A 24,832-nucleotide genomic window follows, 5' to 3' on the forward strand; every position below is an offset into this window, starting at 1 on the left:
GACCAAGAAATACCTGATTGTCCACATATATATGAATTCAATCGGCATCCCATTGCATGGACACGACAGCAGCTGACAGTTACTTTGGACGTGATGGCAAGAAGATCCAAACATTTTAAACTGTTACATGTGTAGTCCAAGAGGGCATAGTTAATATGGATTTGTTCGAATTCTCCTGAATTTTCTTTGATCTTTAGCATATAAAATGTGAGCAACACACACAAAATGCTGGAGGAACTATGGAAAAGAGTATGGTTGATGTTTCGGGCCAAGTCCTGCTGAAGTTTCTCGGCCCCAAGCGTCGACTGTACTCTTTTCCATAGATGCTGCCTGGCCTGCTGAATTCCTCCAGCATTTTGTGTGTGTTGCTCGGATTTCCAGCATCTGCACTTCTTGTTTGTGATTAGATATAAAATGTGTGTAGTCTTCAGCACAGGCAGAACTTTCCACTGAAAGTGTTGCAACATGTTGCCTGCTGTATCTTGCTTTGTCAAATAGAAGCTGCTTCACAACTACCAGAACTTTACTCTAGTTTCTTCATTCTCTAGGTATGTTTATTTACTGGAAATGGCCTTTCCATTGTTATGCCCGTGCATTGTGTTACGTTGTCATTCGCTTGTACTCACAGCAATAGCTAACTCAGTACGAGCCTACAGTGAGAGGGTTACATTATTATTTTGATTTGTGTTTTTCTTTTTTGAACGTATTTGCATAATGTATTGTCTTTTGCACACTGATTGTTTGTCTGTCTTTGTTGGTTGCAGTTTTTCATTGATTCTATTGTGTTTCTTTGTATTTACTGTGAATGCCTGCTAGAAAAGGAAGCTCATGGTAGTATTTGCTGACATATATGCGTTTGATAATAAATTTACGTTGAACTTTGAAATTGTACTTGTTGACCTCTTCACTCCCTTGGCCTGCTCCAACCTCACCCCTCTGAATGCGCAAGTACTTCATATCAATCACAACCCCCGATGAGGGCGGTGCTGTTGTGAACTGGCACATTGACTATGACAGATCTCAGACACCTTGTCTTACCAGCCCTCACAGAATGACTCCACTGACGAACACTTCCTGGTCTCATTATATCAGCAGTCTCCCCTTCACGGCTTCTAATCCTGTACTTTCCACTTCTCTCTCTTAGCAGAGATCCACAAACATGACTGCCTAGGTAGGCCCATCGTTTCTGCCTCACAGAACAGACCCTATTCGAAACCTTTCTCCTCTACCGCCCCCAACTCTTTCTCCATGACATCAATGACTGTATTGGTGCTGCCTTCTGCACCCACACAGAACCTAACAACTTCATCCCCTTCACCAGCAACTTCCACCCGGTTCTCAAATTCACATGGACCATTTCTGACACTTCCCTCCCTTCTCCGGATTTCCTGCTCTCCATCACGAGAGACAAACTGTCTACTGATATTTATTTATTTAGCGATACAGCACATTGTAAGCCTTGAGCCATGCTGCCCAGCAACCCCACAACACCAATTTAACCCTAACCTAATCACGATACCCCCAGGGGTGCCCGAGAGGAGGGGAGGATGTGCACCCCAGTCGGATGGACACAATGATATCAGACCCAGGCAATGAACAAACGACGATGAGGAAGCAGTGTGCATTGGCAAAATTTGCAAGAACGATCGCGGCTTGAAGATCCACCAAGTGAGGATGAAGTGTTTGGCGGGAGCAGGAGCAGCACAACGCGCAGGTGTCCAACCTGGTGAGACGAAGGAGGGGCCAGGCCCGGAGTCACCCCATAGTGCCCAGAACCTCCAAGTGTTGCAAACTAATCCCTCTAACATGAAGTCTAACAGGAGGTGGATCAAGTGGCCTGCAGCTAATATGACTTCACTGTGGAAGCAGTTTGATGAAGATGTTAACCAAATTCTGGAGGCAACGGCGAAGGGAGGGGTTGATAGGAAGCTACAAGCCATGACAACAATTATTGTCAGTATCGCAGCTGAACGGTTCAGCAGGCTGGATGGAGAGCGAGGTGTCTCCCAGTGGAGGTTGGCTGTAGGGGATTTGTAGCCCGTTCTTTAGTTAGAGCCTTCAGCATTTTGGGCATCGAGGCAGAGAGGAAGAGGAGAGCCATCCGCAGTACCAGCGATGCGGCAGAGAGGGCCTCAAGATGGCTGTGGCTCAAAAGAGGGGAGCCATGGAGTCATAAGTAGCTAGCCATCTGGACACAAGCTGGGGTCTGATCAGCCCCGGCTGGGTCACCTGGAGGAGGTAGTATGACGTTGAAAGACCCGAAACACCCGATGATTCCAGGAACATCACTGAATATGTGTCCAGCAGCATCAATAGATGTATGTACACAACAATACTCAGTTAACCCACTAGGTAGGTCTTTGGACTATGGAAGGAAACTGGAGCACCCAGAGACAAGCTGTGCATTCCACGGGGAGGATTACAGAGACTCCTTACCGAATGGCACTGGAATCGAACTCTGAGCTGCAGAATGCCTGAGCTGCAGTAACGTCACACTAACCACTACACTACCCTGGTACCAATGGATATTTACTATAAACCACCGACTCTCACAGCTACAGAGACTACAACCCTGTCTCTTGTAAAGGAGCCATTCCTTTCAAATTCTTCATTGCCTCTGCATCCGGTCATGAAATGGGAACATTTGAGATGATTCAGTACGTCTGAAATGCCTTCTTTTAGAAAGCATGTCTTCCCTTCCGGTGTGCCTGATGGAGCCCATCCTCTCTGTTTGTCACAGATCTGCTCTCACCCAGATGGAACAGAAACAGTTGCTCACCTTTCATCCTCTGCAATCACACATCATCCTGTCTCAGCTCCACCCTCATCCAGAACGCTTGCTTTGCTGCTAGTGACGGTTGTGTGAAAGTCTTATCAGTGATCAAATCTGATGTTGACATCCAGGAATTCCTCTATATCAGCAAGAACAAGCACAGACCTGGTGACCATTTGACAGAACACCTGCACTCAGTCTGCAGTGGCCATCGTGAGCTCCCAGAAACAGTTCCAGCTGCGGGACTGGGGTCCAAATTGTTATTTCTGTTGTTAGTTTTCTTGCTGCCAGCAGGTAGAAGGAACAAGAGCCTCAGGACTTGAACCACCAGGTTCAAGAACAGTTACTACCCCTCAACCATCAGGCTCTTGAACTAAAGGGGATAATTACACTCACTTGCCCATCCATTGAGATGTTCCTGGAACCAATGATCTCACTTTAAGGTCTCTTTATCTCGTTATTTCACGCTCTGATTATTTATTGCTACTTATTTATATTTGCATTTACACAGTTTGTTGTTTTCTGCACTCTGGTTGATCTTCCATTGATCCTGTTACAGTTACTATTCTATAGATCTGCTGAGTGTGCCCCGCAGGAAGATGAATCCCAGGGTTGTAAGTGGTGACATGTATGTACTTTGAGAATAACCATTCAACTTTGAACTTTGTAGTGGAGCTTACTTCATGCTTGTATGTTTGTAGATCTTCAGTCATTTGTAGTATAGCTACCTCTCCACTGGTATAATTTCCTCATGAGCCAGAGATGTCATGACAATGTACTTGTTGTTTCACAGATTGTTTGAATCGGTGAAGACTCCATTCTCCAACCAGCTTCAACTAGTTTGCAAGATCCAGTCCTTGCCCTTTCTCACTTGCAGTTGTGTTAGTTACTGGTGCAGGTTGAACCAGTCCGATGAAAATGATGAAAACAGTTGTAATCCAAGACACGCGCCTCATTCATCACTTCTGAAGACCCTACGGGACTCCACCCAACACAACAAAACCCATCTCTACTCATAACTCCAGCTTTCCAGTCCTCCGAACATCCAGGTGATTCTTTTCTGAACCTGCAGCTACATTTACGTTGTGTGCTGTTATGCTCATCCTGTTTCAGGAAGGATGTGCAGGCATCTGCACTTCCCCGTGTGGGAGCCGAACTGTCAACCTTCGCACTGTGATTCTGTAACACACTTGCAGTCTCCTTCTCAATCCCTCTTCCCCTCCCCTTCTCCTCTCCCTCTTCCCCTCTCCCCCTCCCCCTCCCATTTCCTTCTCCAACTCTCCCCTCCCCCCCTCTCCTCCCCCTGCTCTCACTTCCCTCTCTCACTCCCTGTCTGTACTTTTTAAACATGGATATATGGTACAAATCATGCACACTTCTCTTTTCAAACAAACGTTTTTTTATTCATGTCCTTCTGTGAAGCCCGTTGCCATGTAGATGACCAACCCTCACCCCCATCAGCGATCCGTCTCCTTCTGTCGTAGGAACACCCAGAGCCTCTGCTCATACCGCTCTGCGAGGGAGAAATTTCCAGCAACTGTCCATCCTTTGAGCGAGAATGTTTCTCTTCGTTTGTCCTACACTGATGACGTGGTGAAACACTGATTCTTGGTTCTGGACCACCCCACACTCACCCTGCCCACCCCTGAAGATATTATAAGGGTCTGCATCACCTGTTGACTGACTGTAGCTAATCATGATTAAATGCTGGTTCAGAAGTTAAAGTTGGGAGGGGGGTGGACTGTTCTAGATTGGGAATTAAAGTTCAGGGGTTATTCTAGGTTTAAGGATCAGGGGACACACATCAAAGTTGCTGGTGAACACAGCAGGCCAGGCAGCATCTCTAGGAAGAGGTACAGTCAATGTTTCAGGCCGAGACCCTTCGTCAGGACTAACTGAAGGAAGAGCTAGTAAGAGATTTGCAAGTGGGAGGGGGAGGGGGAGATCCAAAATGATAGGAGAAGACAGGAGGGGGAGGGGTGGAGCCAAGAGCTGGACAGGTGATTGGCAAAAGGGATATGAGAGGATCATGGGACAGGAGGCCCGGGGAGAAAGAAAGGGGGAGGGGAGGAAAACCCAGAGGATGGGCAAGGGGTATAGTCAGAGGGACAGAGGGAGAAAAAAGAGACAGAGAGAAAGAATGTGTGTATATAAATAAATAACGGATGGGGTACAAGGGGGAGGTGGGGCATTAACGGAAGATGGAGAAGTCAGTGTTCATGCCATCAGGTTGGAGGCTAGCCAGATGGAATATAAGGTGTTTTTCCTCCAGCCTGAGTGTGGCTTCATCTCTACAGTAGAGGAGGCCATGGATAGGCATATCAGAATGGGAATAGGACGTGGAATTAAAATGTGTGGCCACTGGGAGATCCTGCTTTCTCTGGTGGACAGAGCGTAGGTGTTCAGTGAAACGATCTCCCAGCCTGCGTCAGGGGTGAAGCTTTGGGGGGTTTGGTGAAATGTTGGTGCCAGTTGATCTTCCGGAATGGGCCGGTGTCACCTTTGACCTTCGAGTTGATTTTGGAGAAGATTGAAGGCCATTGCAATTGACTAGGCTGAGACTAGGGCCATTGTGAGAAGTAGAGGGTGGACAACCTCCTTAGCTCATCGTTGAGGGGTGAGAGGGGATTAGGGTGAGGCACTGGTCAGCATTCAGCTGAGGGGTGAGGATTAGAGTGGGGAAGGACTGGAATTCAGGATCCCAGTTCTTGGAGGTCAGGTCAGGGGGGTGGGGGGAGGTTTGGCTGGTTGGATCAGGGTCATGTGTCAATTGAGGTTTGGGCTTCAGAGTTCAAGGATGTTGGGGTGAGGATTGGTGGGGTGGGTGGATTCAGGATTAGGGTGAGGTTGGTTTCTTGCTCCAGGTCAGTGTGACATCAGATAATGCCATCCAGCATTCCTCATCCACCCTGCACAGGGACCGTCTAGTCTTCACCTGTCCACTGCTGAAAGCCTCCTTTCAAATTCAGGGCCCTACAGGCAGATAAACAGAGAAAACACAGGTGTAATTACCCAGGAGTGTATGACACAATATACCTGTGGACAGCACCTGTTCTGTCTCCAGGGTGACCAGGGCCTGCTCTCAGCCCAGGTGGAACCTGCCGCCAGGATCCACGGGTAGCTATCTTGACCAATCACAAGCAAATTTACTGGGATATCCTCCTCCTACCTCGTTCCCTCTCAAATGAGAGGACATATAATAGAGCAAAAATTAGTGGGATGTTGGGAAGCTTTTAAAAACCACCAGAAGGCAACTAAAAAAGCATAAAGATAGAAGAGATGCAATATGAAGGTAAGCTAGCCAATAATATAAGAGCAGTCCTATGGACTCGGACCCCAAGATCCCTCTGATCCTCCAAACTGCTAAGAGTCTTACCATTAATATTATATTCTGTCATCATATTTGACCTACCAAAATGAACCACCTTACACTTTATCTGGGTTGAACTCCATCTGCCACTTCTAAGCCCAGTTTTGCATCCTATCAGTGTCCCGCTGTAACCTCTGACAGCCCTCCACACTATCCACAACACCCCCAACCTTTGCGTCATACAAGAGTAAGGACGTACTGCTGAGGTTTTATAAGACTTGTGCTCCTTGCGGGAACAGGACCCGCTCTCAGGGCCTCACGGCCGACTGCTTTTTGATATGCCGAGGATGTGGCCTGGAAGGCGAGTGCATCTTCAGGGTGCCGCATTCTCGTGGTTCTGCAGGTGGGCTGATTCAAGGCTGGTGGTACCCACGCCAACGGATGCGTCGAGGGAGAACTAGGAACATCCGAAGCAGTGGGCTTGCTGGTGGCTGTGTGCCCGGCACCACAGAGCTCGGAAAAGCGACGCAACAGCCTAATCCAGTACTGGGAGAACGCCACCCGAAATGCGGGCAGCGATCCAAATTGGAAAGCTGTTTACGTGTTAAGATGTTTTAAACGATGGAAAGAGGTGGTTAAAAGACACCAACCTCCAAAGAAAAGGAGATTAAGCAGCCTGAAACAGAGAAGGTGGGGCTGAAATGAAACCTGCCACGGGACTTTATCCCCAACTCGCCGTACCGGCCAGTGCCCCACTGGCACCCAATAGTGAAATAGACAATTTAATAATGCCTTGGGACGACCCGCACCCACTCTTTACAACCCCCCATGCCAGAAGTTCAGGCACCTGACACCCCCAGCGGAGCAGATATCTGTTATGAGAGAAGGTTCTCAGGAAAGAGGAATTGAAGCTGAGGGAGCTGAAGGAAGTGTTAGCTGTACTAGAGATGAGAGAAAAAAAATGCCTGCAAAGAAAAAAAGAGGCAGGAAAAGAGAAAAAGAGAATGGAGACGAAGCTTTTAACAGTCACCTTCATTATATCTAAAACAGCCCCGCCTCCCCTGCTGGGTCCGCAGACCCAGGGGCAACACTGTGCTGTATTTACATGCAGCTTCCTCAAATTGGGGTCCCTCAAATGCTAAAATTAAGGAATGGGCGAGAAAAGGACAGCTCAGAACCCTTATCATACTGTTGGCAGCTGGATAGTAATCTCTGTGCTTGGCAAGTTCAGAGACTGTATGACACATTGATAGGACGAGCCAACCTCTACACGCAGAATCTGCAATCCTTGAGTAACAGCAACCGAGAAAAGCAGCAGCTCCATTGCACGGTCTGTTACACTTTACAAACTGACCTGCACTATGGTCAGGCTGTACACCCTTATTTAAACGGTAACGCTGAAGGAAACACCGTATGTGTATTTTGGTCCTGAGGTATTAGGGCTCCTGGTAGACTTAGTGGAAGATCAGAAAAAAAGATTCCGACTAGGGGACTCCTCAATGCCTCATTTGACAGTGGCCATAAAACCAGCAGCAAAGCCTAAAGATATCGGGCGATGGTAAAACGATTGGCGAAAGAAACTAAGCCTGTTTATACTACAACTCTGCCGGTACTGGGACAGGAAGCCCGAATAGAATTCTTTAATGAAAAGGAGGGGAGAATTATGTTAAAGTCCGAGAGCCGGGAAACAACCTTTGAAAAGCAACAGCCACCACCAGAAGACCCTCTACTTCCCCCTAGAGCCTGAGCGCAGGTACCAGGGAACCTATGGGCCCATGTGGGAAAGGCCCAAACAGCTCCAGAGCATAAAGTTACTCTAAAAAGAATGTGCCACTGCCCTGTATTAAACAGTACCGTATAGCTACTGAAGCTGAAGAAGGTGTCGCTCCAGTAATTGACACATTGCAGCAAAGAGTGCTGGTGGAGACCGAGAGATCGAGAAAGGGGAGAGAAGTGTCCGCTTTATTAACTTCCAGTTCCCAGGTCCTGACTGCTTCATTTTCACTATGGATGTCCAATCCCTATACACTTCTCTTCCCCATCAAGAAGGCCTCAAAGCCCTCCACTACTTCCTGGACAATAGACCTCACTAGTTCCCCACCACTACTACCCTCCTCCAGTTGGCGGAACTGGTACTCACACTTAATAACTTCTCTTTTGGCTCTTCCCACTTTCTTCAGACCAAGGATTGGACATCCATAGTGAAAATGAAGCCGTCGGGACCGGGAAACTGCAAGTTATTAAAGCAGGCACTTCTCTCCCCTTTCGCGATCGCTCGGTCTCCATCTCTGGAGACAGACTGTCCACTGACATCTTCTACAAGCCCACTGACTTTCATAACTACCTCGACTATACCTCTTCCCACCCTGCCATATGCAAAAATGCTATTCCCTATTCCCAGTTCCTCCGTCTCCGTCGCATCTGCTCCGAGGATGAGGCTTTCCATTCCAGGACATCTCAAATGTCCTCTTCCTTTAAAGATCGTGGTTTCCCTTCTGCCGTCGTCAATGATGCCCTCACCCGCATCTCCTCCATTTCCCGCACTTCGGCCGTTACCCCATCCTCCCGCCACCACAAAAGGGACAGAGTTCCCATTGTCCTCACCTACCACCCCACCAGCCTCCAGATCCAGCACATTATCCTCCGCAACTTCCGCCACCTTCAACAGAACCCCACAACTAAGCACATCTTTCCCTCTCCACCCCTCTCCGCTTTCTGCAGGGATCAGTTCCTCCACGACTCCCTTATCCACACGTCCCTCCCCACTGATCTCCCACCCGGCACTTATCCCTGTAAGCATAAGTGCTACACCTGTCCCTACTCCTCATCTCTTGCAACCATTCAGGGCCCCAAACAGTCCTTCCAGGTGGGGCAACACTTCACCTCTGGGTCTGTTGGGGTCATCTATTGCATCCGGTGCTCCCGGTGCGGCCTCCTCTACATCGGTGAAACCCGACGCAGATTGGGGGACCGCTTCGTCAAGCACCTCCGCTCTGTCTGCCACAGCAGACAGGATCTCCTGGTAGCCACCCACTTCAACTCTGCTTCACATTCCCATTCAGATATGTCCATACATGGCCTCCTCTACTGCCATGATGAGGCTAAGCTCAGGTTGGAGGAGCAACACCTCATATACCGTCTAGGTAGTCTCCAGCCCCTTGGTATGAACATAGAATTCTCCAACTTCCGGTAATTCCCTCCCCCTCCCTTCCTCTATCCCTATTTCACTCTGCCCCCTCCCCTAGCTGCCCATCACCTCCCTCATGGTTCCGCCTCCTTCTACTACCCATTGTGTTTCCCCTATTCCTTCTTCACCTTTCCTGCCTATCCCCTCCCTGCTTCCCCTCCCCCACCCCTTTATCTTTCCCCTTACTGGTTTTTCACCTGGAATCTACCAGCCTTCTCCTTCCCACCCTCCCCCCACCTTCTTTATAGGGCCTCTGCCCCTTCCCTCTTCAGTCCTGATGAAGGGCTCCGGCCCGAAACGTTGACTGATCATTTCCACAGATGCTGCCTGACCTGCTGAGTTCCTCTAGTGTGTTGTAAGTGTTGCTTTGACCCCAGCATCTGCAGAGTATTTTGTGTTTACAATTGCCAGTTAAAAGGGGGAGGGGCTTAGGTTTGCAAAGTTAATATACTATTACTATGCCTTTACTCTTAAACATTTAGCACATTGGTCTCTCCCTCCGGAGAGAGCGCCCCCTTGGTATCATATTGAGTGTTCTGCTCATCCTCTCATCCCTCCATTACAACGTTTGTCTATCAAGTTACCTCCTGAGGCAGGGTCTCACCCAATTATGTCATATATGCATTTGTTTTGGAATAAACTAGCCAGATTATTTAAATTTAATCCATATTTGAATGAAGCCTCAAGTATCTGGATGAATTCGAAGCTGTGTATTGATAAGTCCCCTTTCTTCAGGAGGGAATGGCATGGGAAAGGTATAATTAAATTGGGAGACCTTTATAATGGTGACAGTTTAAGATCTTTTAATCAATTAACCCAAAAGTACGATATCTCTAGGTCACAATTTTAGAGATATCTTCAACTGCGTCATTTGCAACATACAACTTTTGGTTCTACACAGCAACCCCCACAAGTAGCTTCGATACTGTCCACTGTACTGGCTGCATATGGTAAAGGTCACGAAGCCTCGACTTATTATTCAGCTTTAACACAAATCTCCGGGGACAAAATTCTGTTGGGACTTAAAAGAGCATGGGAAAAAGACCTGACTGTGACTTTTGGGACAGAGGAGTGGGACAAAATTTGCAAAAATATCAAGAGACCCGAGGGTGCGCCTCATTCAGTTTGAGATCCTACACTGTTTCTATCGGACTCCAGCAAGGTTACACGGATTAGGGTTGGAAAACACCCCCGAATGCTGGCGCTGAGAGGCGGATAAAGGGGACTCAGTACATGCCCTCTGGCCCTGTCCCAGAATTCAAGAATTGAGTATATTGGTGAAGTTTCGGGTATTCAACTCCCTTTCTGCCCCAGACTTTTTGTCTTGGGAGACACATTTGGGTTACTTGGGGATAAACACTCTCAAATTTGGATCCAGACAAGTATAACGGTAGGAAGACAGATTATACTTAGAGGTCGGAGAACTTGGGGGACCATCATTTCAGGAGTGGGCCACAGAAATAGCCAAGGTGGCAGCTTTTGAACACGTCTTACAAACAGTTTGATAGTTTGGACATCTATACACAAAAATTGGGCAAATATTTAGGTTTCCTGGGGGGGGGGCAGGGATAATGGTGAATGGCTGGTGAAGCATATGGCTGAATGGCAGTCTTTTCTGCTGTTAGAGGTCTAGATAGACACACATGCTTATTACATTGATATTTATTTCTGCCATGTTTGTTTTTTATTTTATGAATAATTTTATGTTTTGTAAGCTATGATTTACATAATTTCAATACTGAATCAAGGGTTTGGGGAAAACTTTGTAAAAGAATTCAATAAAATTTAATTCATAAAAAAAAAGAAAGCATACAGTGTAAACACGAGGAATTCTGCAGATGCCGGAATTTCAAGCAACACGCATAAAAGTTGCTGGTGAACGCAGTAGGCCAGGCAGCATCTCTAGGAAGAGGTACAGTCGACGTTTCAGGCCGAGACCCTTCGTCAGGACTAACTGAAGGAAGAGTTAGGAAGAGATTTGAAAGTGGGAGGGGGAGGGGGAGATCCAAAATGATGGGAGAAGACAGGAGGGGGAGGGATAGAGCCAAGAGCTGGACAGGTGATTGGCAAAAGGGATATGAGAGGATCATGGGACAGGAGGTCCGGGGAGAAGGAAAAGGGGGGGGGGACCAGAGGATGGGCAAGGGGTATAATCAGAGGGACAGAGGGAGAAAAAGGTGAGTGAGAGAAAGAATGTGTGTATAAAAATAAGTAACAGGTGGGGTACGAGGGGGAGGTGGGGCATTAACGGAAGTTAGAGAAGTCAATGTTCATGCCATCAGGTTGGAGCCTACCCAGACGGAATATAAGATGTTGTTCCTCCAACCTGAGTGTGGCTTCATCTTTACAGTAGAGGAGGCCGTGGATAGACATGTCAGAATGGGAATGGGATGTGGAATTAAAATGTGCGGCCACTGGGAGATCCTGCTTTCTCTGGTGGACAGAGCGTAGATGTTCAGCAAAACGATCTCCCAGTCTGCGTTGGGTCTCGCCAATATATAGAAGGCCACATCAGGAGCACCGGACGCAGTATATCACCCCAGCCGACTCACAGGTGAAGTGTCGCCTCACCTGGAAGGACTGTCTGGGGCCCTGAATGGTGGTAAGGGAGGAAGTGTAAGGGCATGTGTAGCACTTGTTCCGCTTACAAGGATAAGTGCCAGGAGGGAGATCAGTGGGGAGGGATGAGGGGGTGGACACGAATGGACAAGGGAGTCGTGTAGGGAAGCAGAGGGCGAGGGGAGGAAAGATGTGCTTAGTGGTGGGATCCCGTTGGAGGTGGCGGAAGTTACGGAGAATAATATGTTGGACCCGGAGGCTGGTGGGGTGGTAGGTGAGGACAAGGGGAACCCTATTCCTAGTGGGGTGACAGGAGGATGGAGTGAGAGCAGATGTGCGTGAAATGGGGGAGATGCGTTTAAGAGCAGAGTTGATGGTGGAGGAAGGGAAGCCCCTTTCTTTAAAAAAGGAGCACATCTCCCTTGTCCTGGAATGAAAAGCCTCATCCTGAGAGCAGATGCAGCAGATACGGAGGAATTGCAAGGAGGGGATGGCACTTTTGCAAGAGACAGGGTGAGAAGAGGAATAGTCCAGATAGCTGTGAGAGTCAGTAGGCTTATAGTAGACATCAGTAGATAAGCTGTCTCCAGAGATAGAGACAGAAAGATCTAGAAAGGGGAGGGAGGTGTCGGAAATGGACCAGGTAAATTTGAGGGCAGGGTGAAAGTTGGAGGCAAAGTTAATGAAGTCAACGAGCTCAGCATGCGTGCAGGAAGCAGCGCCAATGCTAATGAATTAAAATGCAATGCAATGCAAATTAATTCCACATCCCATTCCCATATGTCTATCCACGGCCTCCTCTACTGTAAAGATGAAGCCACACTCAGGTTGGAGGAACAACACCTTATATTCCGTCTGGGTAGCCTCCAACCTGATGGCATGAACATTGACTTCTCAAACTTCCGCTGATGCCCCAACTCCCCCTCGTACTCCATCCGTTATTTATTTTTATACACACATTCTTTCTCTCACTCTCCTTTTTCTCCCTCTGTCCCTCTGACTATACCCCTCGCCCATCCTCTGGGTTTTTCTCCCCCTCCCCCTTTTCCTTCTCCCTGGGCCTCCTGTCCCATGATCCTCTTATATCCCTTTTGCCAATCACCTGTCCAGCTCTTGGCTCCATCCCTCCCCCTCCTGTCTTCTCCTATCATTTTGGATCTCCCCCTCCCTCTCCCACTTTCAAATCTCTTACTAGCTCTTCTTTCAGTTAGTCCTGACAAAGGGTCTCGGCCCGAAACACTGACTGTACCTCTTCCTAGAGAAGCATACAGTGCATTGGCCTTCATCAATCGTGGGACTGAGTTTAGGAGCCGAGAGGTAATGTTGCAGCTATATAGGACCCTGGTCAGACCCAACTTGGAGTACTGTGCTCTGTTCTGGTCGCCTCACTACAGGAAGGATGTGGAAATCATAGAAAGGGTGCAGAGGAAATTTACAAGGATGTTGCCTGGATTGGGGAGCATGCCTAATGAGAATAGGTTGAGTGAACTTGGCCTTTTCTCCTTGGAGTGACGGAGGATGAGAGGTGACCTGATAGAGGTTTATAAGATGATGAGAGGCATTGATCGTGTGGACAGTCAGAGGCTTTTTCCCAGGGCTGAAATGGCTGACACACGAGAGGGCACATTTTTAAGGTGCTTGGAAGTAGCTACAGAGGAGATGTCAAGGGTACGTTTTTTACGCAGAGAGTGGTGAGTGCGTGGAATGGGCTGCCGGTGACGGTGGTGGAGGTGGAAACGATAGGGTCTTTTAAGAGACTCCTGGACAGGTATATGGAGCTCAAAAAAATAGAGGGCTATGGATAACCCTAAGTAACTTCTCAGGTAAGGACATGTTCAGCACAGCTTTGTGGGCCGAAGGGCCTGTATTGTACTGAAGGTTTTTCTATGTTTCTATGTTGAATACCGGGTGAACGAGTAGTCTTTGGGGTACTGCAAGTCTGTATCTTTATTGATGCTTTGCTGCACCCTTGAGTGCTCGGTGGAGGGCGCCGACACTTTTTTTGCTGGTGGGCGGGGAGTGGTCATTGCCTTGCTGCTGCTTGTGCGTGGGAGGGGGAGCTGGGAGGGGGCTTTGGGGTTCTGACATTTAATTGTCATTCATTGTTTGGGACACTCCTCTGTTTTCGTGGATGTTTGTGAAGAAAAAAGAATTTCAGGAGGTATACTGTAACATTTCTCTGACATTAAATGTACCTATTGACATTGGTCAGACTGCACTTTCAAATTGTATTGCGAGCAGATTTGTCACCTTATCTATGAAAGGATGTGTTGGTTTAGGAGAAGGCCCACAGGTCATGGTTAATGTATGAAGAGTGAGTGATGGCTGTAGGCCTGTTATTTGCTGGAGTTTAGAAGAATGAGGGAGGATCTCATTGAAATCTATCAAATATTGAAAGGCCTAGATAGAGTGGATGTGGAGAGCATGTTTTCTGTAGTGGAGGAGTCTAGCAGCAGAGGGCACAGCCTCAGAATAGGTTGTCCCTTTTGAACAGAGATGAGGAGGAAATTCTATCACTAAAGGGTGGTCAATCTGTGGAAATGATAGCTACAGGTGGCCGTGGAGACCAAATCATAGGGTTTGATGGGGTTTAAAGGCAGGGTTGATGGGTTCTTGATTATTCAGGGCGTCAAAGGTTACAGGGAGAAGGCTGGAGAATGTGTTTGAGAGGGATAGTAACTCAGCCGTGAAGAAATGGTGGAGCAGACTCGATGGACCAAATGGCCTAATCTGCCCCTTTGTCTTAGGGATGACCAGGTAAGAAGAGGGTGTCTGACCCATTACCCTGGGAGTGTGTGATAGGACAGTGTAGAGGGAGCTTCACTCTGTGTCTGACCCATACCCTGGGAGTGTGTGATAGGACAGTGTAGAGGGAGTTTCAGTCTGTGTCTGACCCGTGTCCTGGAGGTGTGTGATGGGACAGTGTAGAGGGAGTTTCACTCTGTGTCTGACCTGTGTCCTGGGAGTGTGTGATGGGACAGTGTAGAGGGAGCTTCACTCTGTGTCTGACCCGTGTCCTGGGAGTGTGTGATGGGACAGTGTAGAGGGAGCTTCACTCTGTGTCTGACCCGTGTCCTGGGAGTGTGTGATGGGACAGTGTAGAGGGAGTTTCACTCTGTGTCTGACCTGTGTCCTGGGAGTGTGTGATGGGACAGTGTAGAGGGAGCTTCACTCTGTGTCTGACCCGTGTCCTGGGAGTGTGTGATGGGACAGCGTAGAGGGAACTTCACTCTGTGTCTGACCCGTGTCCTGGGAGTGTGTGATGGGACAGTGTAGAGGGAGCTTCACTCTGTGTCTGACCTGTGTCCTGGGAGTGTGTGATGGGACAGTGTAGAGGGAGTTTCATCCTGTATCAAACCAGTGATCCTTTTTATTTAACAAAAATACATTATTACAGTTTACATATTATAAATCGCTATCAACCACAGAAACACTAACAGTGACTAACGGCATCACTAATACAAACTAAATTAAAATGTTACTATCCCTGTCAAGGATGACATTTCACCCCTGCAAATCCCAACCGTCGCAGAACACCTCCATGACACCTGTGGACACTATGTCCCTCTCCACAGTTATCCAGCACGGACATGCCCCCAAAACATCGCCAGACAATTTGTCCAAGCAGAACATTCCACTGCTTGAAGACCTGTGGCCCGGGTGTGAGACAGGACAGGACAGGTAGCGGCATTACCTGTGGCCCGGGTGTGTGACAGGAAAGGACAGGTATTGGCATTACCTGCTTTCAGTCCACCCACCTGGTGTACCCCAGTTCCTGAGCAATCGATGTTGCACTGGCCCCTCTGCGCCCCAACTGACAGTAAAACACAACTGTCGCCTGCGGGTTCGGTTTCTCAGCCCCAAACTCTTTCTGGAATGACTCTGGATCCAAGGAGAAGGCCTCTTTCACCTTGTCCACTGAAAGAGAAAGAGGAAGTGAGCATTAACTCTCCTCATTTACAGACACAGGGGGGCGGGGGCGGAGGTGCTGCTACAACTAGGAGTGATTCATATCTGTGTCTGCACCTCCAATGTTGATGGATCCAATAATCTTCCCATTTTCCAGCTCACCAGGTCTGCGAACGTCGATAATCGGCACCCTGCCATCCACCATCATCTTCTCCAGATCTTCACAGGTTATCTCAGAGACTGGGGGCAGCAAGACCATGTGTCAGGGAGCGTGCGAGATCGGCATGAGAGGTAGGTGGAGGGGGGCAGAGAGAGAGAGGTGGTAAAGGGAGGGGTAGAGGGAGAGAAGCACGAGAGGGAGGGGAGGGATAGAGAGTAGGTCAGGGCAGACAGGGTGAGAAGAGTAAGAGACAGACAGAGGCAGAGGCGGGTGGGGACAACGGCAGAATCCCAGTCAGTGAATGATTCTCCCTCCCCTAACACAGTTCGCGTGAGATCAGGAGCCTCACCTGCCAAACTCATTCTCATCATAAACAGAGGCTTGGAAACTGAAACCACTCCGGGATTACAACCTGTTCACCACAGGGAGTGTCAGGTGATCGGAACACAGATCACCGAAACCGAGCAACCCAGTCAAGCTGTGCGCAAGTGCAAGGAGGGAAGAGAGAGAGAGAACCCCAGGAAGCAATATAGAGGAAGTGGGTAAGGTACAGAGACAGGGAGGGGTGTAGGGATCAGAGGGGGTTACAGAGACAGGGAGGGGTGTAGGGGCCGGACGGGGTTACAGAATCAGGGAGGGGTGTAGGGGCTGGAGGAGGTTACAGAGACAGGGAGGGGTGTAGGGGCCGGAGGGGGTTACAGAGACAGGGAGGGGTGTAGGGATCGGAGGGTGTTACAGAGACAGGGAGGGGTGTAGGGGCCGGAGGGGGTTACAGAGACATGGAGGGGTGTAGGGGCCGAAGGGGGTTACAGAGACAGGGAGGGGTGTAGGGGCCGGTGGGGGTTACAGAGACAGGGAGGGGTGTAGGGATCAGAGGGTGTTACAGAGACAGGGAGGGGTGTAGGGGCCGGAGGGGGTTACAGAGACATGGAGGGGTGTAGGGGCCGGAGGGGGTTACAGAGACATGGAGGGGTGTAGGGGCCGGAGGGGGTTACAGAGACAGGGAGGGGTGTAGGGGCCGGTGGGGGTTACAGAGACAGGGAGGGGTGTAGGGATCAGAGGGTGTTACAGAGACAGGGAGGGGTGTAGGGGCCGGAGGGGGTTACAGAGACATGGAGGGGTGTAGGGGCCGGAGGGGGTTACAGAGACAGGGAGGGGTGTAGGGGCCGGAGGGGGGTTACAGAGACAGGGAGGGGTGTAGGGGCCGGTGGGGGTTACAGAGACAGGGAGGGGTGTAGGGATCAGAGGGTGTTACAGAGACAGGGAGGGGTGTAGGGGCCGGAGGGGGTTACAGAGACAGGGAGGGGTGTAGGGGCCGGTGGGGGTTACAGAGACAGGGAGGGGTGTAGGGATCAGAGGGGTTACAGAGACAGGGAGGGGTGTAGGGGCTGGAGGGGGTTACAGAGACAGGGAGGGGTGTAGGGGCCGGAGGGGGTTACAGAGACAGGGAGGGGTGTAGGGGCTGGAGGGGGTTAGAGAGACAGGGAGGGGTGTAGGGACTGGAGGGGGTTACAGAGACGGGGAGGGGTGTAGGGGCCGGAGGGGCTTACAGAGACAGGGAGGAGTGTAGGGATCGGAGGGTGTTACAGAGACAGGGAGGGGTGTAGGGGCTGGAGGGGGTTACAGAGACAGGGAGGGGTGTAGGGGCCGGAGGGGGTTACAGAGACAGGGAGGGGTGTAGGGATCGGAGGGTGTTACAGAGACAGGGAGGGGTGTAGGGGCCGGAGGGGGTTACAGAGACATGGAGGGGTGTAGGGGCCGGAGGGGGTTACAGAGACAGGGAGGGGTGTAGGGGCCGGTGGGGGTTACAGAGACAGGGAGGGGTGTAGGGATCAGAGGGTGTTACAGAGACAGGGAGGGGTGTAGGGGCCGGAGGGGGTTACAGAGACAGGGAGGGGTGTAGGGGCCGGTGGGGGTTACAGAGACAGGGAGGGGTGTAGGGATCAGAGGGGTTACAGAGACAGGGAGGGTTGTAGGGGCCGGAGGGTGTTACAGAGACAGGGAGGGGTGTAGGGGCTGGAGGGGGTTACAGAGACAGGGAGGGGTGTAGGGGCTGGAGGGGGTTACAGAGACAGGGAGGGGTGTAGGGACTGGAGGGGGTTACAGAGACAGGGAGGGGTGTAGGGATCAGAGGGTGTTACAGAGACAGGGAGGGGTGTAGGGATCAGAGGGTGTTACAGAGACAGGGAGGGGTTTAGGGGCCGGAGGGGGTTACAGAGACAGGGAGGGGTGTAGGGGCCGGAGGGGGTTACAGAGACAGGGACGGGTGTAGGGATCAGAGGGTGTTACAGAGACAGGGAGGGGTGTAGGGGCCGGAGGGGGTTACAGAGACAGGGAGGGGTGTAGGTGCCGGAGGGGGTTACAGAGACAGGGAGGGGTGTAGGGGCCGGAGGGGGTTACAGAGACAGGGAGGGGTGTAGGGGCCGGAGGGGGTTACAGAGACAGGGAGGGGTGTAGGGGCCGGAGGGGCTTACAGAGACAGGGAGGGGTGTAGGGGCCGGAGGGGCTTACAGAGACAGGGAGGAGTGTAGGGGCCGGAGGGGGTTACAGAGACAGGGAGGGGTGTAGGGGCTGGAGGGGGTTACAGAGACGGAGGGGTGTAGGGGCCGGAGGGGGTTACAGAGACAGGGAGGGGTGTAGGGGCCGGAGGGGGTTACAGAGACAGGGAGTGGTGTATGGGCCAGAGGGGGTTACAGAGTCAGGGAGGGGTGTAGGTGCCGGAGAGGGTTACAGAGACAGGGAGGGGTGTCGGGGCCAGAGGGGGTTACGGAGACAGGGAGGGGTGTAGGGATCAGAGGGTGTTACAGAGACAGGGAGGGGTGTAGGGATCGGAGGGGGTTACAGAGACAGGGAGGGGTGTACGTGCCAGAGGGGGTTACAGAGACAGGGAGGGGTGTAGGGGCCAGAGGGGGTTACATTGACAGGGAGGGGTGTTGGTGCGGAGGGGGTTACAGAGACAGGGAGGGGTGTAGGGGCCGGAGGGGGTTACAGAGACAGGGAGGGGTGTAGGGATCAGAGGGTGTTACAGAGACAGGGAGGGGTGTAGGGGCCGGAGGGGGTTACAGAGACAGGGAGGGGTGTGGGGGATGGAGGGGGTTACACAGACAGGGAGGGGTGTAGGGGCCGGAGGGGTTTACACAGACAGGGAGGGGTGTAGGGGTCAGAGGGGATTACAGAGACAGGGAGAAGTGTAGGGATTGGAGTGGGTTACAGAGGCATGGAGGAGTGTAGGTGCAGAGGGGGTTACAGAGACAGGGAGGGGTGTAGGGGCCGGAGGGGGTTACAGAGACAGGGAGGGGTGTAGGGGCCGGAGGGGGTTACACAGACAGGGAGTGGTGTAGGGGCCTAAGGGGGTTACAGAGACAGGGAGGGGTGTAGGGATCGGAGGGGGTTACAGAGACAGGGAGGGGTGTAGGGGCCGGAGGGGGTTACAGAGACAGGGAGGAGTGTACGTGCCAGAGGGGGTTACAGAGACAGGGAGGGGTGTAGGGATTGTTGGAGCTACTAGGACAGGGAGGAGTGGAGGGGCAGGGGAGGTGGGGGTGGAGAGAGAATAAGGGAAGGAGAGAGGATGAGAGATGCGGGGTAGAGGGAGGGAAAGGTGGAAAATAGAGATAGAGGGGAAGGGGCGTTAACGACAGAATCCCAGATTCAGTGAATAATCGTCCCACCCCCGACCACCAGCCCACTCACAGACCCCCAGAACGAAGCTGCGAACTCGCGCGAGATCAGGGGCCTCACCTGCTGAACTCATTCTCGCTGCAAATGGAGGCTCGGGATTCGGGAAATGTTCACCAGAGGGCGAGGCGGCTTATCGGAAAGTGGATGACCGACACGCAGTAACCCTGTTCAAGGGGAGGTCTCAGAGCGAAAGGGGAGGGAAGGTGGAGGGACTTGTTGGGACAGGGAGATGTGAAGCATCGGAAGGGGTTAGGCTTCTGCATTCTGCACCGACCGTACGCCGTAAGTACGCGCACCAGCCGAGAAATGTAACTACACGCCGCGGGACGCCGACCGCAACAACAGTGATTGGTCCGCTTGGGAGCACCGCATTTCCTCGTACGAATTCCGGTTGCTTCTTATCAAACAGGCAAATCTAATTGCCGACATCGGAAAATATTTGAAATGCATTTCCTCGTCAATGTCTCTCAGTGGCCGGACAAACACAGAAAATTCACCCTCCTTCTGCCTCGATCCGTTCAATGGCCGTATACACCATCTCTCTGAAGTCTTCTCTCTTTCCTGCGTTGCAGTAATTTCAATAAAAGTAACTCTAGCTCAACATTTATTGGCTCCAACTCCAACATCATGCGCTCAGTTTCAGTCGCCATTGTTTGAAGTGTGCAAAGCAGCTCAACACAGTGGCATTAGAAACCCTTCAGTCAACTGGCGTTTTGGCGGACTGGAGTGGATAATAGACACGGGAGGTGTGTTGGGGACTGGAGTGGATAATAGACACGGGAGGTGTGTAGGGGATTGGAGTGGATAATAGACACGGGCAGTGGTGTAGGGGACTGGAGTGGATAATAGACACGGGAGGTGTGTAGGGGATTGGAGTGGATAATAGACACGGGCAGTGGTGTAGGGGACTGGAGTGGATAATAGACACGGGAGGTGTGTGGCGGACTGGAGTGGATAATAGACACGGGCAGTGGTGTAGGGGACTGGAGTGGATAATAGACACGGGAGGTGTGTAGGGGACTGGACTGGATAGTAGACACGGGAGGTGTGTAGGGGATTAGAGTGGATAATAGACACGGGAAGTGTGCAGGGGACTGGAGTGGATAATAGACACGGGAGGTGTGTAGGGGACTGGAGTGGATAGTAGACACGGGCAGTGGTGTAGGGGACTGGACTGGATAATAGACACGGGAGGTGTGTAGGGGATTGGAGTGGATAATAGACACGGGAGGTGTGTAGGGGATTGGAGTGGATAATAGACACGGGCAGTGGTGTAGGGGACTGGAGTGGATAATAGACACGGGAGGTGTGTAGGGGACTGGAGTGGATAATAGACACGGGAGGTGTGTAGGGGACTGGAGTGGATAGTAGACACGGGAGGTGTGTGGGGGACTGGAGTGGATAGTAGACACGGGAGGTGTGTAGGGGATTGGAGTGGATAATAGACACGGGAGGTGTGTAGGGAATTGGAGTGTATAATAGACACGGGCAGTGGTGTGGGGGACTGGAGTGGATAATAGACACGGGCAGTGGTGTAGGGGATTGGAGTGGATAGTAGACACGAGAGGTGTGTAGGGGACTGGAGTGGATAATAGACACGGGGAGTGGTGTAGGGGATTGGAGGGGATAGTAGACACGGGAGGTGTGTGGGGGACTGGAGTGGATAATAGACACGGGAGGTGTGTAGGGGACTGGAGTGGATAATAGACATAGGGAGTGGTGTAGGGGACTGGAGTGGATAATAGACACGGGAGGTGTGTAGGGGATTGGAGTGGATAATAGACACGGGGAGTGGTGTAGGGGATTGGAGGGGATAGTAGACACGGGAGGTGTGTGGGGGACTGGAGTGGATAATAGACACGGGAGGTGTGTAGGGGACTGGAGTGGATAATAGACACAGGGAGTGGTGTAGGGGACTGGAGTGGATAATAGACACGGGAGGTGTGTAGGGGATTGGAGTGGATAATAGACACGGGAAGTGTGTAGGGGACTGGAGTGGATAGTAGACACGGGGAGTGGTGTAGGGGATTGGAGTGGATAGTAGACACCGGAGGTGTGTAGGGGACTGGAGTGGATAATAGACACGGGCAGTGGTGTAGGGGACTGGAGTGGATAATAGACACGGGAGGTGTGTAGGGGATTGGAGTGGATAATAGACACGGGAAGTGTGTAGGGGACTGGAGTGGATAGTAGACACGGGGAGTGGTGTAGGGGATTGGAGTGGATAATAGACACGGGAGGTGTGTAGGGGACTGGAGTGGATAATAGACACGGGCAGTGGTGTAGGGGATTGGAGGGGATAGTAGACACGGGAGGTGTGCAGGGGACTGGAGTGGATAATAGACACGGGGAGTGGTGTAGGGGATTGGAGGGGACAGTAGACACGGGAGGTGTGTAGGGGATTGGAGTGGATAATAGACACGGGGAGGTGTGTAGAGGATTGGAGTGGATAATAGACACGGCAGTGGTGTAGGGGATTGGAGTGGATAGTAGACACGGGCAGTGGTGTAGGGGACTGGAGTGGATAATAGACACGGGAGGTGTGTAGGGGATTGGAGTGGATAATAGACACGGGAGGTGTGTAGGGGATTGGAGTGGATAATAGACACGGGCAGTGGTGTAGGGGATTGGAGGGGATAGTAGACACGGGAGGTGTGTTGGGGATTGGAGTGGATAATAGACACGGGCAGTGGTGTAGGGGATTGGAGGGGATAGTAGACACGGGAGGTGTGTTGGGGACTGGAGTGGATAATAGACACGGGCAGTGGTGTCGGGGATTGGAGGGGATAGTAGACACGGGAGGTGTGCAGGGGACTGGAGTGGATAATAGACACGGGGAGTGGTGTAGGGGATTGGAGGGGACAGTAGACACGGGAGGTGTGTAGGGGACTAGAGTGGATAATAGACACGGGGGGTGTGTAGGGGATTGGAGTGGTTAATAGACACGGGCAGTGGTGTAGGGGACTGGAGTGGATAATAGACACGGGGAATGGTGTAGGGGATTGGAGGGGACAGTAGACACGGGAGGTGTGTAGGGGACTGGAGTGGATAATAGACATGGGGAGGTGTGTAGAGGATTGGAGTGGACAATAGACACGGGCAGTGGTGTAGGGGATTTGAGTGGATAGTAGACACGGGCAGTGCTGTAGGGGACTGGACTGGATAATAGACACGGAAGGTGTGTAGGGGATTGGAGTGGATAATAGACACGGGAGGTGTGTAGGGGACTGGAGTGGATAATAGACACGGGCAGTGGTGTAGGGGATTGGAGTGGATAGTAGACACGGGCAGTGGTGTAGGGGACTGGAGTGGATAATAGACACGGGAGGTGTGTAGGGGACTGGAGTGGATAGTAGACACGGGGAGTGGTGTAGGGGATTGGAGTGGATAGTAGACACGGAAGGTGTGTAGGGGACTGGAGTGGATAATAGACACCGGAGGTGTGTAGGGAATTGGAGTGTATAATAGACACGGGCAGTGGTGTGGGGGACTGGAGTGGATAATAGACACGGGAGGTGTGTAGGGGATTGGAGTGGATAATAGACACGGGCAGTGGTGTAGGGGATTGGAGGGGATAGTAGACACGGGAGGTGTGTTGGGGATTGGAGTGGATAATAGACACGGGCAGTGGTGTAGGGGATTGGAGGGGATAGTAGACACGGGAGGTGTGTTGGGGACTGGAGTGGATAATAGACACGGGCAGTGGTGTCGGGGATTGGAGGGGATAGTAGACACGGGAGGTGTGCAGGGGACTGGAGTGGATAATAGACACGGGGAGTGGTGTAGGGGATTGGAGGGGACAGTAGACACGGGAGGTGTGTAGGGGACTAGAGTGGATAATAGACACGGGGAGGTGTGTAGGGGATTGGAGTGGTTAATAGACACGGGCAGTGGTGTAGGGGACTGGAGTGGATAATAGACACGGGGAATGGTGTAGGGGATTGGAGGGGACAGTAGACACGGGAGGTGTGTAGGGGACTGGAGTGGATAATAGACATGGGGAGGTGTGTAGAGGATTGGAGTGGACAATAGACACGGGCAGTGGTGTAGGGGATTTGAGTGGATAGTAGACACGGGCAGTGCTGTAGGGGACTGGACTGGATAATAGACACGGAAGGTGTGTAGGGGATTGGAGTGGATAATAGACACGGGAGGTGTGTAGGGGACTGGAGTGGATAATAGACACGGGCAGTGGTGTAGGGGATTGGAGTGGATAGTAGACACGGGCAGTGGTGTAGGGGACTGGAGTGGATAATAGACACGGGAGGTGTGTAGGGGACTGGAGTGGATAGTAGACACGGGGAGTGGTGTAGGGGATTGGAGTGGATAGTAGACACGGAAGGTGTGTAGGGGACTGGAGTGGATAATAGACACCGGAGGTGTGTAGGGAATTGGAGTGTATAATAGACACGGGCAGTGGTGTGGGGGACTGGAGTGGATAATAGACACGGGAGGTGTGTAGGGGATTGGAGTGGATAATAGACACGGGAAGTGTGTAGGGGACTGGAGTGGATAGTAGACACCGGAGGTGTGTAGGGGACTGGAGTGGATAATAGACACGGGCAGTGGTGTAGGGGACTGGAGTGGATAATAGACACGGGAGGTGTGTAGGGGATTGGAGTGGATAATAGACACGGGAAGTGTGTAGGGGACTGGAGTGGATAGTAGACACGGGGAGTGGTGTAGGGGATTGGAGTGGATAATAGACACGGGAGGTGTGTAGGGGATTGGAGTGGATAATAGACACGGCAGTGGTGTAGGGGATTGGAGTGGATAGTAGACACGGGCAGTGGTGTAGGGGACTGGAGTGGATAATAGACACGGGAGGTGTGTAGGGGATTGGAGTGGATAATAGACACGGGAGGTGTGTAGGGGATTGGAGTGGATAATAGACACGGGCAGTGGTGTAGGGGATTGGAGGGGATAGTAGACACGGGAGGTGTGTTGGAGACTGGAGTGGATAATAGACACGGGCAGTGGTGTCGGGGATTGGAGGGGATAGTAGACACGGGAGGTGTGCAGGGGACTGGAGTGGATAATAGACACGGGGAGTGGTGTAGGGGATTGGAGGGGACAGTAGACACGGGAGGTGTGTAGGGGACTGGAGTGGATAATAGACACGGGAGGTGTGTAGGGGATTGGAGTGGATAATAGACACGGGAAGTGTGTAGGGGACTGGAGTGGATAGTAGACACGGGGAGTGGTGTAGGGGATTAGAGTGGATAGTAGACACGGGAGGTGTGTAGGGGACTG

General features: G+C 51.4%; 1 protein-coding gene across 1 annotated transcript; it reads right to left on the reverse strand.

Annotated features, from left to right (window-relative positions):
- Nucleotides 1-4,155: 4,155 nt before the first annotated feature.
- LOC140210161 (thiosulfate:glutathione sulfurtransferase-like) lies at nt 4,156-19,874 on the reverse strand. Its single transcript, XM_072279061.1, has 4 exons — nt 19,640-19,874; nt 15,856-15,978; nt 15,588-15,747; nt 4,156-5,746 (listed from the first exon to the last, which is right to left on the reverse strand). Exons 1-4 carry the CDS (start codon nt 19,650-19,652, stop codon nt 5,698-5,700), a joined length of 345 nt encoding a protein of 114 aa, XP_072135162.1. The 5' UTR covers nt 19,653-19,874; the 3' UTR covers nt 4,156-5,697.
- Nucleotides 19,875-24,832: the final 4,958 nt, after the last annotated feature.

Source organism: Mobula birostris, chromosome 14 (genome assembly GCF_030028105.1).
Source record: "Mobula birostris isolate sMobBir1 chromosome 14, sMobBir1.hap1, whole genome shotgun sequence".
Classification (NCBI taxonomy): Eukaryota; Metazoa; Chordata; class Chondrichthyes; order Myliobatiformes; family Myliobatidae; genus Mobula; species Mobula birostris.